The 18,889-nt window shown below is 41.6% G+C and overlaps 1 protein-coding gene across 1 annotated transcript; it reads left to right on the forward strand.

Moving 5' to 3' along the window:
- Positions 1-242: 242 nt before the first annotated feature.
- Positions 243-18,467, forward strand: DCT (dopachrome tautomerase). The gene is made up of 8 exons (XM_032679471.1): positions 243-720; positions 9,269-9,568; positions 11,040-11,140; positions 12,222-12,388; positions 14,010-14,189; positions 14,295-14,430; positions 15,879-16,080; positions 17,852-18,467. The coding sequence occupies exons 1-8, from the start codon at positions 330-332 to the stop codon at positions 18,031-18,033; spliced, it is 1,659 nt and encodes a 552-aa protein (XP_032535362.1). The 5' UTR covers positions 243-329; the 3' UTR covers positions 18,034-18,467.
- The last annotated feature ends 422 nt before the right edge of the window (positions 18,468-18,889 follow it).

The raw sequence follows: 18,889 nt of genomic DNA on the forward strand, positions 1-18,889 counted from the left end.
AAGCTCATAAAAGACTTGGCAAAATAAATCTGAGGCATTCATTCTCCTGACAAGCTGCCAGAGTCTGCAGAACTTACTTTCACACTGGCATCTTTTCTGCCCTTAATGTCATGTGCAAAACACGAGGATTTATGCCGTGCTAATCCCTCTAATGAGGGCTTCTCCCAGCTTCTATATAAATCCTGCTCAAAGCCGTGGCTGCTGGGCAGGCACCAGAGAGTCAAAGCACCTTTAGAACTGCATTCAAGGCAATTAAGAGACTGGGATTAAGCAAAACCCCAAACCCAGCATCCTCAGCAGTGAGAGGGATTACCCTGGTTGGCTGGGGCATGTTGCTGTGGCAAGGCCAGGTTGTCCCACAGCAGAGATATCCCTGCTCCGCTCACTCAGGTCCAGTGGAAAGGCACGACCTGCACCCACCTGTAATGGGCATCCTGACGTGGCTGTTCTGGGCTGGGCTGGGCTACTTGAGCTGCTGCTGTCCTGCACAGGCACAGTTTCCTCGTGTCTGCATGACGGTGGAAGCCCTTCGCTTGAAGCGCTGCTGCCCAGCCTTGGGGACGGAGCCAGGCAATATCTGTGGGTCCCTGCAGGGCAGGGGACGGTGTGAGGGGGTGCAGGCAGACACTCAGCCCTGGAGTGGCCCCTACACCCTTCAAAACGTGGATGACCGGGAACGGTGGCCCCTCAAGTTCTTCAACCGTAGCTGTCGGTGCACAGGTGAGATGGGTGCTGGAGGGAGGGAATGGGGATGGATACGTCTCCTAACCTTGCTCCAAAGGCAAGAAACATCTCTGATGGCATAAGGCATCAAGAAGACTTCAAATATTATTAATTTCCTAAAAAATCTGCCATGTTTATGATACTATCAGCACTTTTTTCAGAGTAGCAGGGTCAAAGAAGTGTTTTCTCTTATGTTTTCCTCTTTGGCCCTGGAGGTGTCTCTGTAACCACCCATCACCTTTCTCCACACGGTTTTGGACCTTCCAGTGCTGCATTCAAACCTCTGTCACTGCTAATCATGCAGTGAGCCTGATCAGTGTGCATTGATCAGAGATTTATTCCTCATGGAGTAATACTTTGCAGCACAATATAGCCCTGTGCACTGAAAATGTCTGGATGTCTGGACAGGGTGTTTCCCAGGATGGTTAACCAAGTCTACAACTTACACTGATCCAAAATGTGTCTATATAACCACCAAAGAGGCCATCCCATCCTTTTCCTCCCCATCTCCAGCTGCTCCTTCTCACTGGTGACTTCACATGGGCTCCTGTGTTTGCATGCTGGAGGTGAAATGGATCTGGAATAAGGTTTTAATGAGACCACTTCACTAGCGCTGGCAGGAGGGAGGGGGTAAGAAGGTGAGGTCAGGGCAGGATAAGGTGATAAGACTTTTCTCAGCAACAGCCCTGGTTGAAGGAGTGTTAAAATGAGCAGGAACTGCAGACTCAGTCCAGAGTGCTGTGCAGGGCTGGCAGGAGATGACACTAGGGGTTGGGCAAAAGGCACATCCCAGGCATTGAAGTCACTTGCTAAGCAGATTTCAAATGAAGCCTGGGATTTCTTGTTGAAAACATAAAATTGTTTGAATTTTCCAACATGCGAAGAATAGACTGCTTTCCTTCAGCCTGATTCTTAGAAATAGTTGAACTCTTTAGTCTAAAATATATCTTGGCTCTCACTATGAAAAAAGCCCAGATCAATCTGAGAAGGCAGCACTGCAGAAAATTTCAACCCAAAAGGTTAAGTTTTCCAATGCTCTTATCGATTGGAAACAGAGTGGTAGTGCCAGATGACTTAAACAGATACATGGCATTACCGAAACTTCTAAAAATAATAACAGCAGACTTCAGCTTTTCTCTCTTCCTTTGACTGGATTTCAAATGCTTGAAATACAAGTGTGGAAGGACTTTTCCAGACACTTTACAAAAAAAAAAAAAAAATTGATGCAGGTTTTTTTCTTTTTAAAGGTTCTTATATACATCCAAAAACTTAAGTCAGGTTTCACATACAGACACAAACCCTGAGTCAGAAGAATTCTAAAGCACATGGGCATACACCCATATTTACACAGTTAAAGTAATTAGGAAATGAAAACCTGGAAGTGAAGAGCAGTGGAGACAGACATGCATAGGCAGACATTAATTTCCTTATCCAAGTAGAGATAGAGATGGTATTTGATATTTGCAGGACTGAATCTCAAGATGCGTGAGCAGAATGTAGTGTTCTTTCATTCAGCCTTACTTCTGTTAACTGTCTGCTCTCCTTGGCTCTTTCAATTTGGGTTCTGCTGCTGTATTTTTATTTCACTTGGATTCCTCTTTCTCCTTGCAGTTTTTAAATCTAAATATACCAGTGATAAAACATTAAGGCGGAAGGCATCCTTAAGGATGATTTTCAGAAAGTTTTCCTGGGCTGTACTCTGCTTGATGCTGTATGCAAAGGCATTTTTAGGATAATGCTAAGAAGTCCAGAGCTGTGTGGGATTTGAATTAGATCTGATGCTTTTACAATGCTGGTAATTGTGGCTCTGTGTCTATTAGAGTTTTTTTGTAATTTTTTTCCCATTCAGTTTTATACACTGGTTGGCTGTCCACACACCAGAGTTTTAAGTGATATGACATGTGGTATTTATTAGGCATCCAGTGCCATGGTACCTATGTAACATAATGATAGGTAACATATGGTACCTAAGTAAGATAAATTAAATATGCTCATTCAAAGGGACATGGAACAGTGCACATCTCTACTATTAAGGTGTATTATCTGCAAACTGCCTCTTTGAAATGGTTCCTAGACTATGCAAACTCCAGCCTCTCCAAGGCTCTTTCTAGCACTTTAAGAGTAAAAATGGTACTGTTCCAGTGCCATCTTGGCACTGTTTAATTTAGAGTTTAGGCATTGTGTAAATTATAACCTATGGGAACTTGAGCTACCATGTAGCTGATTATTTGATTAGACAGTACCATTTAAACATGTCATATAACTGATGGCTGTATGGTTGGAAACCTGAAGGAGCTACGAGGAACAGGGCCAGGATTTTCCAAAAGGGGGTTTCTGAAGTTTTCGCAATAAATTAGTCAATTTGAGCTTTCTGCTAAAAACTTCTCTAAGGAGAAAGGAACAATGAAAATTTGTCCATTCATTGAAGCTGTTCACTGAGGGAAAAAGTCTTAAAATCATATCCATCCAATTCTAGATGATAAATATTTATAAAAAAGAAAAAAAGGGAAGGGAAGGTTTGGGAAGGTTTGGGAAGGGAAGGTTTGGGAAGGGAAGGTTTGGGAAGGTTTGGGAAGGTTTGGGAAGGGAAGGTTTGGGAAGGTTTGGGAAGGTTTGGGAAGGGAAGGGTTGGGAAGGTTTGGGAAGGTTTGGGAAGGGAAGGTTTGGGAAGGGAAGGTTTGGGAAGGGAAGGTTTGGGAAGGTTTGGGAAGGGAAGGTTTGGGAAGGTTTGGGAAGGTTTGGGAAGGTTTGGGAAGGGAAGGTTTGGGAAGGTTTGGGAAGGTGTGGGAAGGGAAGGTTTGGGAAGGGAAGGTTTGGGAAGGTTTGGGAAGGTTTGGGAAGGGAAGGTTTGGGAAGGTTTGGGAAGGGAAGGTTTGGGAAGGGAAGAAAAAGAAAAAGAAAAAGAAAAAGAAAATGAAAAAGAAAAGGAAAAAGAAAAAGAAAAAGAAAAAGAAAAAGAAAAAGAAAAAGAAAAAGAAAAAGAAAAAGAAAAAGAAAAAGAAAAAGAAAAAGAAAAAGGAAAAGAAAAAGAAAAAGAAAAAGAAAAGGAAAAGGAAAAAGAAAAAGAAAAAGAAAAGGAAAAGGAAAAAGAAAAAGAAAAAGAAAAAGAAAAGGAAAAAGAAAAAGAAAAAGAAAAGGAAAAGGAAAAGGAAAAGGAAAAGGAAAAGGAAAAGGAAAAGGAAAAGGAAAAGGAAAAGGAAAAGGAAAAAGAAAAGGGAAAAGAACCCAAATGCAAATATTGATAATGGTTATGGGATCATATTAATTTTTTTCCATTTCTAGGCTTCAGCAGATAATATGCATTAGTCTTTCTTTAACTGGGGAAAAACAGAATAAGATTAGTACAACAGAAAGATCCAGCTTTGCTTCCCATTTTTTGTACCAAGGGTTATGGTCAAATAGACAGCTGCAAATCTGTTGTCAGGATGTTTCTTGCTGCATGTTTCACTCAGTGTGTTGGTTGCAGCAAAAATATAATCTCTATAAAAAATATGAGATTATGCCATTAACGTAGTTAGAAGGTAGCAAAGAGTTGTTAGTCCCTGTCTATTTTCAGTTTTGAATTAATTGAATGTCTTCTACAATTGGTTTGGGTGCACCTAATATTAATTCAATTTATTTGAATTCTTAAACTGAAATGACCTGATGTCAGATCCTGATAGTGTGCAGACTGTGTGAAGGAGACTTTGGTAATTTGTTTTTCAATAAGATGTACGTGTTGAATTAGACAGGGTGTTGGATACACTAGTCTAACCTTGAATATTGAGACGTGTAGCTAGTTAGACAACAAAGCGGTTTTTCAGTGCAATAAATTTAATTTAGAAGAAAATTATTTTAGAAGACTTATGAACTAAATGCTATTTTGAGTTCTGGATGATAACATTTTACAGATACATATCTGGTATAGCACTTTAAAAACTCAATACAGAAGACTACTGTGAAAAACCACTGCAGTCAGTCATGTGGTTGCTAGTACAGATTGTGCTAGTGATTAAACAATGACGTTGTTTGAGTTCCCTGAGGAGTTAAACATAATTATAATTCTTTTTTTCTGCTGCCACTTTCTAAGGTTTACATGTGGGCATGTGCTGAATATTGCCAGTTAAGCCAAGTAGCTGATATGATGACCATCCCATGAGATAAAATTGAGCTTCTGAAGTAGTTATAAAATGCACTTAAATTACTTATTGTAGGAGAATGTGCCTGTGGGATAGTATTAAATAATAGCCATACCTTGATGATCCCATTAAATACTGTAGTAGGTACAGATCTTCCACATCCTACAGACTATCAGGGTGTCTAAATGAAGAGCTAGAAGAGAGGAGAGTTAGCCATTTGTCTCACATGGTAGGAATCCTTATCCTACCTGAAGTGTGCTGGTATTTCAAATCTAATGTAACTCCTGTTTTAATGCAATGGCTGAAGAAGTCTGAAAAGGAGTCCTTTCTCCTCATCCAATAAATAAAGTGTATTAAGCTGATCCCTGTGGAGGGAAGAGGTGTGGCAGCTGCTCAGGTTTCATCTTGATACAGTAAAACAAGGCAGAAGATGGTGAGTGTTGAGTAGGTTTATTTTTACTGAAGAAAAGACACTGAGTTGATGGAGTTACTAATTTGTGTTATGTTTGGTGTCTGAAGGCCAACCACATGTTATGACCCCTAAGAGGCAGAAAAATCCATGATCTCAGGCAATCTCTGGGTTCGAGAAGCAGCTGCAGTGGTATGTAATGACCGGTGTTAGTATACACAAATGATGTGTATAAACACATATCAAGGGTCACATCATAAGAAGTGCATTTATCTCAGTGCCATGCCCATGGACTGACCCAATGGGAGAAGTAGCATGGCCATAGTGCCTACAGAAACAGTGAGATTCATCCAACTTCTCTGAGAGAGAGCACCATAAATGTTGGTGAGATTAGTCACAGAAGAAGACAGGCCCCACTCAAGGCATGTTATCCCATATCCAGACAAAAGGACTAGTGGAGAAGACATCTCAGATGATTTTTTTTTTGGCCAGCAACAGTACAATGGTCATTCCTGGAAACGGGAACAAGCCAGGAGCATCCAACAGTGACATCATCTCCTGCCTGGGCACCAGAATGACCTCCAACACTGTATTCTCTGGGAACCACAGGAGATGATAATAGTCTCTGTTGTCCCTGGCATAGCCTTGGGGAGGTAGTACACTGAATTGCTATGCGTTAGTCGCTGAAGGTGAAAAAATGCTAAGGCGTAAATCCTTGCATGTCCCTATGGTTTCTGTGTGCAAAATGATCTTGAATGGGTCTAACTGCCTTACTGAAAAATATCTACTGTGTGCTATATCCTGGTCTCCTAAAGCTGTGCTATTGAAGTCCACCATCACCAGCATAGCAGACATGGAAGTTAAGTTGTAAGAGGACATACATTTCACAGTATTGTCATGTGGGAAGTCCACAAGGCGGTAAATAAATTTTCTGAAAACCGCAATGGATCATTTCCAGACCAGTGGCCTGGTAGAGTGCTTTAGAAACAAATACTGCAAAAGTGGTTTGGGTGGGACATAAAAAAACCCTAGGTCTGATTACTGCAATCATTCCTGTTTGCATTATAGGAAATCTCACACACCTCCATCAGCTTCTTGCCATTTCAGCTGCTGCATAACAACAGTCCTGTGATGCAAGGAGTCTGTTGAAAGAAAATGATGAAAAGCAAGTTTTGATATCATAAAGTGTTGCTATTATGTGTGTTTCTGACAATAGAACATTGCAAAATAGACCCAAGGATGGCACAAACATGTTCAACACAATCAGCAGAAATATTGCAGTGTGAAATACCACTTTCCCTGGAAATCATCTCCTCCTGTTTGCGAGTCTCCACTGCAGTCTTCCTACTCAGCAAAAGCTCAGATCACATTGAAAAGTGTCTGGGGAAGCGATGGAAAGAATGGACCCCTTGGATTCCTTCATAGATTGGGTGGTTAAGGGAGAAAATCCTGCAGAGCATCAGTTGGAAGTAATTATCACTTGCCCAAGGGAAACAGGTGAGAAATCATAGCTCCACCTGGCTCCAAATGCCACTGAGGTGGAGAAAAGCTTTTTTCCCCGTGTAGATGCTTCAGTGTTTCAGGTCTTGCAAATGTTTTTTCAGAGACTGAGGAGGCACATAGAGTATACCTAAAATACAGATATTGTCTGATAAAATGATTTCAGGCATCAAGACCTGCATAGATTCAAAGGGCCTTGACTGAAAGAGGAATAGGCACCATCAGAGCCTCAACAAGTGACTGGTTTTGGTACTAAGACCAGACAGGACAAACCTGGTTCTGCACTGACTTTGGTTCTGATAGTGCTGTGTGATGCTTATCCAGCACTGTGAGAAGAGGGGTCCTTTAAATGACTGGAAGTGTTACTGCCAATCTCGAAAGAGGCTGTTGACAGATCTTTTTATGGTTAATTCTTACTTTTCTTCCTTCTCTTAAAAAGGATTGAAGTGTACCTTCGAGTGTGAGGCATCAACAGATGCTTTCCAGAAGTTCATGGTCCATGACTGAAACTTGAGCAATATACATGGCCTAATTGGCAATGTTACAAGATATTCCTGATATTTGTTATCTGGTCAGTACAGTATGTACAGTATGTGATGGGCCTTAACTGCTAGGCTGAGCCGTGAAGAATGAGCGAGTACACAGACAGTGGAGTACACCAGATAGATAACAGTAATAATGCTGTTCTGATGGGATCCTCAGGATATTGTGATCAAATCAACCTTCCATGCTGTTTCCCCTGCCATCTCTGCCCTCATCATAATAACATATCCATACAATCTTCTTTCTTTCATAAAACTATAACCTTCTTGCTTTTACTGGTGTATGTATTCATTCTTCTAAACCAATGCAGACCTGTGGCTTCAAGTGCCTTCTGCCCTAGATGGAACATAGCAGCTGAACCTGGCTGCTCCTACTTGCATTGGTACAAAATGTAAGCCATATACCTGGAAACTGTCCCCATGGTATGCCATCAAGATGTGCATGATCCAAAACTTTGTTGAAGTCTTCATGCTTGTGGTCCCCAACCTTAGCACTGGTCCTAAGCTTCATGGTAGCATGTAAACTTATAGACCTCAGGGCCTCCGAAATAATCATAAGCTGTCCAAAACCACATTTAGGAGTCCTCATATCATCTTGGTAGGTCTCACAGAAGTCTGTCACAAATGTTTAGAGTTCAGTAGCCCTTGCACTAAGAGGCAGCCATGAGTTACAGAGTCTTCTTGGTAACATCCCTTGTATCCTCATGCATCTTTGAATTTGGTAATAAGTTCTGTAGCCCCTGACAATTTGAAATCTTACTTTAGGGTTAACTGTTGTTGTGCTCATAGACTCAAGCCTACAACCTAGGGACATTTGCCTATCCAGGAACATTTCATAAGATACTTCCCCATCCCCATGTTAGCCAGAATCCTGTCCTGGATCTAGCAGCAGTGATATGTGTGGTAAGCAGTGAGATTTTCTTGCATTTTGGAAAATGATTGTCATGGTTGTTGTGGAGTGAGTGTGTATAGGGAGTTGGAGGGTGGGATGGGGATAAGGAGTCTCAGTGCAGATTTTTGAGAATAGAGTGGAGATCCCAGAGGACCTGTGGTTGCCACTCTGCTTCCCCCTTCCCCTGGCAGCAATGCCCACTGTCCTACGCCACTGATATGCCAGCAGCCTGCCGACAGTGCAGGCAGGAGGGAGGTGTCCACTGCAGGAATGGTCGGTTGTTCCCTGTTTCCCTCACCAATGGGGGATTAAGCTGCAGCAGGGCCTTTCTGCTGCTGCCAGCTGTCTGCCACAGTGTGCAAGAGGCCACGCTTAAAGCAAGCGCTGCTTTCCTGGACTCTTCCATCACATCGGAGAGTATGACCTAATAGCCTAGAGCGGACCTGGTAACTTGCCTTAGGAATAGTGCCAGCAGGAAACGACAGTAGTGCAGTGTTTCTCAGGCTGTTATTGGAGCACCATTTAATAATGCTTAAAGCGTGACCAACAGAACCCCTGGTGCTTGCCCTGGTTTGTGACACACTGTTAAGAGGTGCTAATTTCTCCTAAGTTTTGTCCTTAAGAGAACTGTTTTGTTTGGGGATTTTCTTCTCTACTTAATGATCCATGTGAACTGACCCTGTTTTGGGTTTGATCCTGGAAAAACAGGAGTACTTGAGAGTCAATCCAGAAAAGCACTTCATCATGGTCTTAACCTCAATTGCTCAGCTCTCTATTCACTGAGACTTCTCACGTGCCTGAAGGCTTTGGAGAGCTCTGAGCACCTCAGGGCATCACGCCCATTACGCAGCTTCACATCCCCATCTGATTGTGCGTGATTCTTGGCCCTGCTGTGGCTCTGGGAATCGAGCCAGCCATCCTTCTGGTTAGGCAATTGGCAAAGCTGCCAATCTGCTCAGCTCCTGTCTCTTCCAGGAACTGGCATCTCTGGAGGAAAAGAGTGCTAAATCTTAATTCTTCTGCATTTCACTGTTAGTTTTCCCTGATTCTTAATGTTGTGACTGCTTGTACCCTCTTGATCCAGGAAACTTTGGTGGCTATAACTGTGGTGACTGCAAGTTTGGCTGGACTGGCCCTGAATGCAACACGAGGAAGCCAGCAGTTGTCAGGAAGAATGTCCACTCCCTGACGGCAGAGGAGAGAGAGCAGTTCTTCGATGCTCTAGACCGTGCAAAGACAACCATTCACCCAGACTACGTAATTGCAACTCAGCACTGGAGAAGTCTGCTCGGTCCAACCGGAGAGGAACCGCAAATTGCCAATTGTAGTATTTATAACTACTTTGTTTGGCTTCATTACTACTCAGTCAGAGACACGCTAATGGGTTAGTGCTTTTCTTATCCAATGGGCTCTGCAGGTAAAGGAAAGGCTGATGAGTATCACTGCCAAACAAAGGTATATGCTTAACACAGCTGTGCTGCCCCATTGAGCAGTGAGTCCCAGTAGTAGGCACAGCACTGTGGAGCAAAACAGTTAGTGGTGAGAAGCTGGTGGTCATCCATAGTCAAGGGAGATGTCCTTTGGACCTGCTGTGGTCTGGTCCCCTACCTCGTGGCAGCTGGAGCACACCAGTTGCAATCCCTGGTGCATCTTCCATCTGGCAGGGGGGCAGTGCACAGTATTCACCATTGAGTGAAGTGTGGTCAGGCATTGACTGACTTCAAAAAGATGTTTCTAGTCCACAGGACAAGGTAGTGCTTGCAGTGGCAGTGGTAAAGGGGCTCTACAGTGATGAAGGCACAGACCATGCATAGATATTTGGGACCAGAGTGCTACTGCTTTCTGTGGTCTTCAGCAAGTCACTAAGGATGGGATTTGCCTGACTAACCACAGTCAGCTTTTGAAACCAACCTAGGTTAGAGGTTTGGGTATATAATCCCATGCTTTCTCCCAAATCCAGATTCCTAGTCCTGATAGCTTTTCTAGACAGAAGTACCTATACCACCCTCATTTCACCAAGCCTACTTCCTGCAGGAGGAGACACCAACCGGTATGGCTTTTCTACCTGGCAGTCCTCTGTGCAAGCTGAACAACCCATATCTATCTCCTTGATGGAGGGTGTCTGTTACTCTGCAGTGGGTTTCATTTAGTTCATCCTTCTCACATAGTTCCATTTTGCAGGGCTGAAGGAAGCAGTTTCTGCCCTAGTGAGAGCAAAGGTCCTTCAGGGGACAGGACAGTCATATGGAAAGGGAAAGAGACAACTTCTAGTGCCGCTGCAATAGTAAATAAATGCATATGTGGGTTGAAGCTTGCTGCAGTGATAAAAAAATCCATATGTGGTTTGAAGCCTCTCACGTTTGGGTATCTTAGTTCTTGTGTAACAGCAAAATACAATACAAAAATAACAAGCACAGTTTAAAGAAAATTGGCAAAGAGTGTTGAATTATTGTTACCATGTTATGGAAAATGCTGAGGTTCTCTTGATAGATACATGGTGTAAGTCCTGCAGCTGAGCAAGAGAATGAGATAATGTGGTATATATTAGCAAAGAGATAGAGTTTGAGAAAGTAAACTGCTTCTTAAAATCAAAATCCACTGAAGTGAGAAGAAATCTTCACAATACCCAACATTGTAGAGAATGTGAAATTTTGAGAAACACTGACGAAATATCCCCAGAGGAGTTTGTTTTGCTTGTTCCAAGTAAGTGATGTTGCTTCTTATGTGTGCATTCTTTTCAAAGATACTGAGCTGAAAGTCCTTGTTTAACTCCACTCTAGGCAATAAAAGAAGGTACTGTCTTTCTCTCAAGCCTCATTTGTTTCCTAAATGACTATTTTATCTTTCCTTTGTAGGTCCTGGCCGCCCCTTCAAAGGTATTGATTTCTCCCATCAAGGACCTGCCTTTGTCACTTGGCATAGGTACCATTTGCTGTTGCTGGAGAGAGATCTGCAGGTTAGCTGAACAGCTTTTCCATTTCCTTGTGCAGCTTCTCCCTTTTGCTATGTGACTTTGTTGAGTCAGCCCAGGGTAAGCTGTTTCCTAGGATAGTTTCTTACCCGAAGTCCCAGAAGTATTTGCTCACTGATCCTTTTTTCTGTTTTGAGTGAAATTAGGGCTTTCAGGATACGGAGGACTGAACAGTTTCTCACTGTGAACAATGATGTGAAGGTTATCACAGAGATTTTTTCCCTTCATCCACAACAGAGGACAGAAGATGTAAAATAATAGTATATGTTAACAAAATCAAAGTGACACCTTAATGTAAAACTTGGTAACAGATATTGTCTACTGATGTTGAAGATGTCATCCTAACGAAACTAGCTCTAAATATCACTCCCTTTAAATGTGCCATATTATACAATTAATACATACATATATTTATCAATACATCTTTTTAAAGATATATATGTTAACATGCCCGATGGTCAGTTACAGAAGCATTAACTAATTTCCATTTGCATGACATCTGCGTTGGCAATGTTACAGTATTTCAGCCTTGCCGATCTTCGTTATGAAAATGGTTGCTATTAAAGTAGCTGCAGGATCTTGTTTGTGTGAAATCGTATCTAACAAGCAAGCACAAGCAAATGCACTGTACTCCCCTATTAATACCAGTCCAGATTCCTCCCCAGGGCTAGCCTTTCTGGAATGAAAGCCAACCACATGCACAATTTTACCGATTACCCACTTACATCACTCAGAAAGCCTCTTAGTTGCTTAAGGCTCAATTCATCTCTGCTTCTGCTCTTCTGCCTGGTCTCTGAGTTGGCAGAAATCCTAACATGGCCAAAAGAAGTGCAGTCCCACAGTAGGGAAACTAGTGACAATGACTTTGCTTAGACTGACTTAACACCCCAATCTTTTGAAAGGAGTTGGAGCAGTACTGTGAAATGCATGTAGTTAAAATGCAGAATTAAAAGCAGAATATGCAGTGAAATATCCCGTGAATACCCAGTGAACAGCTTGAAGGAATCCCTTTCTTTCTCTTTCCTTTGAAGGTGATTCTCTGCTAATGCGTTTCTGTCCATTGCAGCGACTGATGGGCAACGACTCCTTTGCGCTGCCTTACTGGAACTTCGCCACGGGTAGAAATGAGTGTGACATCTGCACGGACCAGCTCTTTGGAGCATCTCGGCCTGATGACCCAGGGCTGATCAACCTGAGCTCCAGGTTCTCCCGTTGGCAAGTAGTTTGTAACAGGTATGAAAATATCTAGGGCAAGCTTGCATGCTGACCAATCCTTGCTTTCATTCAGCATTCACAGCATGGGCTGCTCTCTCAGTGTGAGTGAGCAGCAGGAAAAGAGCCAAGACGTCTTATTTAAAACTGGAAATCGCTGTCAGTTTGTGTGTAGATGTGCTGTATAAACTTTCTCAGCTGGTATTATGGAAGTATATTTTTTAAAAATGGTACTTCTGATACAGAATTTTAGTTGATTCAGCCAATTTATGGCTGCAAAGGTCTGAAGAGTTTACACTTTGGCAAGTACCTTTCTAAAAAAGATAGATTTTGTGCCTGTGTGTTGGTTCTCTGTAATATACGTCCAACCGATCTTGGCAGCAGAAACAGAAAACTGTTTCGGCGTACACAAAGCTGGAGATAGGTTAAAAAATCTGTTCCCTTCTATTAGATGAGACCTTAACCCTGATACATTTAGTGCAGTTTGAGGATTGACTTCAAAGTGTCTGAGATTTCACATGAAAAACAGCACAGAGCCAGCCAGGAGCTTGCTGCCAGCTCTCTGTAGGCAGATACTGATTTGTATGAGAGCAGGGCTTTGATGGGGGATTCAAATGCAGGATTGGGCCGCTGTGACATAAGATGCTGTTGGTTGCAACACCCATATATCATTCTTCTGTCAGCTCAGGGGGAGCATGCAGTCAGTCAGACAGAAAAGTACCAAAAATTCAGGCCTTTTCAGAAGAGCATCTTTGGATACCTAAAGAGCTACTTGAAATTCCAGCTTTAGGCACCAGTTGGCTTTAAATCTTGCCCCAACTTTTTCCTGTAAGATAAATAGAGCTTTGTTTTTTTCTTGAAAACTGAAGTGACTAAACTTTTGCGTTGGCAAGGTTAAACAGGGAAGACCTTTTGTTTACTTCATGAGTTTCTGAAAATGCTGTTTCATTTCATATTGAATAAGACAGATTTTTCTTTTTTCCAGAAGTCTTACAGTGTTTTTCTCCTCCTCCTTCCCTCTTTCTCTCCCTGATATGAGAGTAGCATTAGCTACTGGGCAACCCCTGTATCAGCAAGATGTTCTACAGGCCCTGAAAAAAGAGGATGTAATGAGTTATAGTTGCTTTTCTTCTAAAGGGGATGAGAGATGGAAAGTGAAATCCTGTTTTCTGTCATTTTCTTAGCTCAGACCACAGTGGGACTTTCCTGTTTTCTTTGTTTGGGTTTTTTTCCCTTTTTACTAAGAGTTAAAAAAAGTAGTCCTTACTCAGGAGTGAAAGTTTCTCAGTTCAAAATTGAAAAGACTGTTTCAGATTGCCTGATGAAAACCCTTGAGAGGGTAGAAGGCATGATGGGAGTTTGTGCTTCCCTTTTTAAAAGCATCCTATCTCTGTGGACAATGAACCTGGTAGGTCTTGGTCCAAATAACTCATGGTCCACAGAGGATGCAGAGCCACAGAAAACCATGGCATGGTGACAGTCTTGCAATAAATTCATCTCCCACAGGAGGTAGACCGGCATGTGCCAGGAGGTGTCTGTCCCCAGCCTCTGCTCTGTCACATGAGAGCTGAGGCCTCTTATACTACCGGAGAAAAAGTCATCACCTTCTTCTAACTTGTGCCTCTTTCTGTTTCTGGCTCAGCTTGGATGACTACAACCGCCTGGTCACGCTGTGCAACGGGAGTGATGAAGGGCCGCTGCAGCGGAGGCCACTCAAGGGCTCCAGTGAGCAGCTGCCCACCATGGAGGATGTCAGGAGGTGCCTATCGCTGCAGGAGTTTGACAGACCCCCCTTCTTCCGCAATTCCAGTTTCAGTTTCAGGTTTGTCCTTCAGTTCCTCTAGAGCCATCTGGGTCACTGGTTTTCTTTATGAGCACATTTGTCAGCCAAATATGGTTCCTTGATGGTGCTTTTACCCATCTGCAGGAATGCACTGGAGGGCTTCGATAAACCAGATGGAGCCTTGAACTCGTCAATGCTGAGCCTTCATAACTTGGCTCACTCCTTCCTGAATGGGACCAGTGCTCTTCCTCATGCAGCTGCCAACGATCCCATCTTTGTGGTAGGTCTTTTACCCCCAGCGTGACTGGCAATGATTGTGGCTCAAAGGCACCTTTCTCACCAGAGATTTGCAGAACAAGGAAAATTAATTTCCTAAAAATTTGTCTTTTGATAGAAAAGAAGGATCTTTTATCTTTTCTTGAACACTGCCACACCTGCATAATAGTCAAATAAAAAAAGGAAAGAAATCTCAGGGTGATTTGTAAAATATAAAATAAGATTCTGGGGAGAAGAGCTGCTATTCCAAGTCACATTGCTCTGAATCCTTTCATTACGTGGTATCTAAATTTACTGGCTTATATCAGACAATTTTACAGCAACAAGGTAAACTGAAAGTAGGGCTAGTTAATTTAAAGCAGTAGACTGAGTAGTTTGTTTCTCTGTTTCAAAATTTACAGGCTAAAAGGAAGCACATCTAATATCAGGGTCTCTTGGGAAATAGAAATAATGTGGTTTCACTGGTGCATCAGTATAGTGCTGCACTGCAATGGGCAGCACAAACAGCAGTGTGCAAATAAAAAGCCAGCAGTTGACTCTGCTTATACATGTTTCTCTCCTAATAAATTCATGCAAATTTATTTTCCTTTTTGTTAGATTAAACCTAGTCATTATATATAAGTTCTTTATTTATTACGTCTATATATTAGACATATATTTTTCTTTCTTACCTATATTTTAAGTTTGCAATCTTTTATTGGAGAAATTAGTCCAAATAATTATGTAATGTTCTCTAGATTATTTCCTTAATAATTCTTTAATTCCTACATTAGTTTCTTTCTTACACAGTCAAATTTATTTCACTATGCTGTAATTTTATACCCAAGATTATTTTCTATATGATATTTTCTAAGTTTTTTCCAGGGTTGTAATTAAAAAAACATGAGTGCATGTTTTACATGAGGAAATCAGTTTGAATTGCTCCAGACACTTTTGTTAGGTTTCTGAGACAACTCTCCTGTATCAGTTAACCACAGACCTATAAACACACTGAGCAACACCTGATCAAATTCATGGGCACCTGGACCTGTGGAGCTGGTGGCACACTTTAAAATGAGCACGATGGAATCAAATTTCCTGCAACTTCCCATACTTGTTCAGAGATGAGAATTATTAAAATAATTTTGAAAGGTACATTCACCTGAATGATCTCAGTGGTCCCTCACCTGGGAAGGTGAACCTGTCCATTTGATTCCAGCTGATATTAAACTGTCTGGAGAAACAGCTTATTATGAACAAGCAGCAACAAGGATGCATACAGCATAATGTCCCATGAAGGAGATCAGTTTAGTCTTCTCCTGAGCTTTCCTAGTTTCCCATTCTTTAATTCCATCTAAATTAAATTATCCTCTTCTCTCTCTTCAAAAGCTCCAGCCACCTTGAGAGTGTTTTAAAGGTTGTTGAGTTCTGAAAGAGCTTAATAAATGCGTGTGCCCATACCTGGATTTGCAGGTTCTTCACTCCTTTACTGATGCCATCTTTGATGAGTGGATGAAACGTTTTAAGCCCCATGACAATGCTTGGCCTGATGAACTGGCTCCGATCGGTCACAACCGACTGTACAACATGGTCCCATTTTTCCCTCCTGTGACCAACGATGAGCTCTTCCAAACTGCGGAGCAACTTGGCTACACCTATGCCATTGACCTGCCAGGTATGCCTCAGAGGTGTGGACGCTGTTCCAGGCCAAGTGATGAGACAGCTCACATTTTCAATGTGAGCCTTTCACAAAACGCACAGGTCTATTCACCTGCTCACTAGCAAACACATATGGTAGCAAAGACAGGTAGTCACAACTCACCGTGTAAGTCTGCACATGCTTAGTTTCCTTTGCTGCAAAACACATCAGCTGGAACTGCTCCAGCATTGTGAATAGTGCTTCTCTGGGCTGAGTAGTTGATTTTGACTCCTGTTCCCAATGTTGTTTATCCCAATGTTGTTAGAGGATTCTTTAACCCATCAGAGGGCAGACACTCTTGCAGGGAGCTTCTCTGGCTAATGCCAGTCATCAAAAAATACTTTTTCAGCCCAGGAGCCTGTGGTTTTAATCTGTTTTAATCTGTGGAGACTGTTTAAAGGTCTATAGACTACAAAAGATTGAAACCCTTGTCCTTGGGCTGCATTCATGCAGGAGACCCCTGATTTGTGAAGGCATTGTAGCTTTTGCTGTGCTTTTCTTGGGGTCATCCCTAGAATTTTTCCTGAGAATTTAAACTTCCCCTTTTATGGAGTTTAAGTTTTCCTCCCTTTGGACTACTATACCCTTCTCCTACTTTGAAAATGCAGCTGCCCCTTGAGCATGAGGCATCCAGAGAGGAACAAAGGCAGCTTGTGATTCTGCTGCTTCTCATCTTTCACCTAAATAAATTGTTAGCTCTCTGTGAAGGGGTGTGTGCATGGCCTGTGTTTAGACAATAAAGCTTTTACATTTAAACTCTTCTCTTTTATCTAAGTATATAACTTGCTAATTGTACTTTATATAATCACATTAGAAATCAACATATGTTATTATGTGGCTGGCTCTTGAAAGATGGTAAAGTGGTAAACAATTCATTTTGTGACCTTGCAGAATTTTGGAATGATTGCCCTCAACTATTTTGTTGACAGAGACTGAAGACTGGGGCAAAAGATTTTCAGTTGCTTTTATTATCAGTGTGATGTCTCCCTGAGCCATCTGTCTCCTTAAACCCATTTGTCAAGCTAACTTCTAAGTACCTGAAATCCTCTTCAGAGCTTTTTGTGAATGTTTAGTCAAATGTAATTATTATATCTCAGTATATGTAGCATTTTTCAGAACAGGACGGCAGGCAATTTTTGCTTCTGAAAGCATAAATAAAAACATGAAAATTCAGCCAAGTAGAGCAGTGTTATTATTGGAATGGACAATATTATCTTAGAAGACAGTGGTTCCTCAGAAGTGGTTCAAAATCAGCAGATATGATCAGGAGCTGGTCAGCAGAACCACACTAATTAGTGTTTTCAGTTAAAAGTTTGACAATAAGCTGCTTTGCTGTCTACAGGAAAATTTGAGGGTTTTCTGTTGACCAAAATAGCTTGGAAGCAGCTGTATTGGAAAGTTATTGTAGAAAGAATTGCTTAAATAATTCGTAATTTTGGCCAAATTAGATGAAAGAATGGGGTTTTTTATCTTATCACTGTCAATCTTTCCCATTGCCAACACTTTAATTTGTATAAAATGTTGAAATTTAAATTCAGCTCTAGACTTCTCAGGCAGGAAACATCTCCAGCTCTAGTATGTATCTTGGTTACACGGTGCATTACCAGCATCCCCTGTGGCCTGTGGGTCACAGGCACAGCTGCACAAGTAATCATAGTTATCAAGTTGTGGGAAATATTATTTCTTCCATGTAATTTGGAAAATTAAATAATGGGCTTTCCTCACTTTAGTAATTTCATATTTGCAGGTTCCCTTGAAGAAACCCAAGCCTGGGCTGTCATGGTTGGATCCACAATAGGAGGAGCACTTATAGCTCTGACGGTGCTTGTACTGCTGCTTGTGCTTTTCCAGCACCGAAGGCAGAGAAGAGGTTTTGAACCACTGATGAATGTGAGCTTCAGCCCCAAAAAGTACATGGGAGAGGCCTAGTGCCCTCGCTTTGTGTCTTTGCTTATTCTTGTAGGAAGTGACCTTGACTGACTTACTGAGATCTTAGCTGAGACTTTATCACACACTCCTTTGGCAGCTGACTAAATTGTTCTCATTCAGGTTTTTCTTGTTATCTCGTGAATTGTAATGTGTGAAGTCTCTGGGTACATATGAGCAAGGCCCAAGACAAGATAGATTTTTCTCACTACTAAATGTTATCTGGAGTGTGTGACACTCGTAAGTCATCCTCTATAGATTTAGATCAAGACAGCTAAGAATCCAAATAGCAGAAACTTGAATAATCAAGATAATTTTTCACCTCAATGTGTTCTTGATTCCATTTAGGAGCATTAAGATGTGCTGAAAGTTATTAACTCTACATATATATTTGAATAACATATTATTTTACTGTTATCAATAAATATTCTGAATAACATAGTCTTTTTTTTTTTAAGTTTCAAAGTATCTCCTGCAGTTTGACAAAATACTATAGGAACCCCCTGGTTACAGTTTATTTCAGAAACATGATCAATTCTATATATTATTTCCAATCAAGCTGATGTTAACAGTAGGCAAAGTCTGAAACTCAAATTCTCCTAAAATATAAGAGCAGGAGTTTTCTGACACCTGCATGTGCACTCGTGTTTTACCTCGTGTTTTACCTTCTGGGACCCAGGACTCAAGGTAACGAAACTGAGACAGCTTGAGTTACCCCGGTCTGCAGGTGGAGAATTAGGTTTGGATGTGGCTCTCACTAGACCCCATCTTAAACATTCTTTTATATATTCCCTATATTTCTTTATTTAAACATAGGTTTGAACCACATTTGAGTGGTTTTCCTATGTTATCTTGAGAC

This window comes from Chiroxiphia lanceolata, chromosome 2 (genome assembly GCF_009829145.1).
Source record: "Chiroxiphia lanceolata isolate bChiLan1 chromosome 2, bChiLan1.pri, whole genome shotgun sequence".
Taxonomy (NCBI): Eukaryota; Metazoa; Chordata; class Aves; order Passeriformes; family Pipridae; genus Chiroxiphia; species Chiroxiphia lanceolata.

Bases quoted from the DNA above. Each gene is read 5' to 3' on its own strand.
- DCT (XM_032679471.1), top strand. From the start codon at position 330: ATGTTGCTGTGGCAAGGCCAGGTTGTCCCACAGCAGAGATATCCCTGC. The intron at 721-9,268 runs GTGAGATGGGTG...CTCTTGATCCAG, and splicing joins CCGTAGCTGTCGGTGCACAG to GAAACTTTGGTGGCTATAAC. The intron at 12,389-14,009 runs GTATGAAAATAT...TTTCTGGCTCAG, and splicing joins TGGCAAGTAGTTTGTAACAG to CTTGGATGACTACAACCGCC.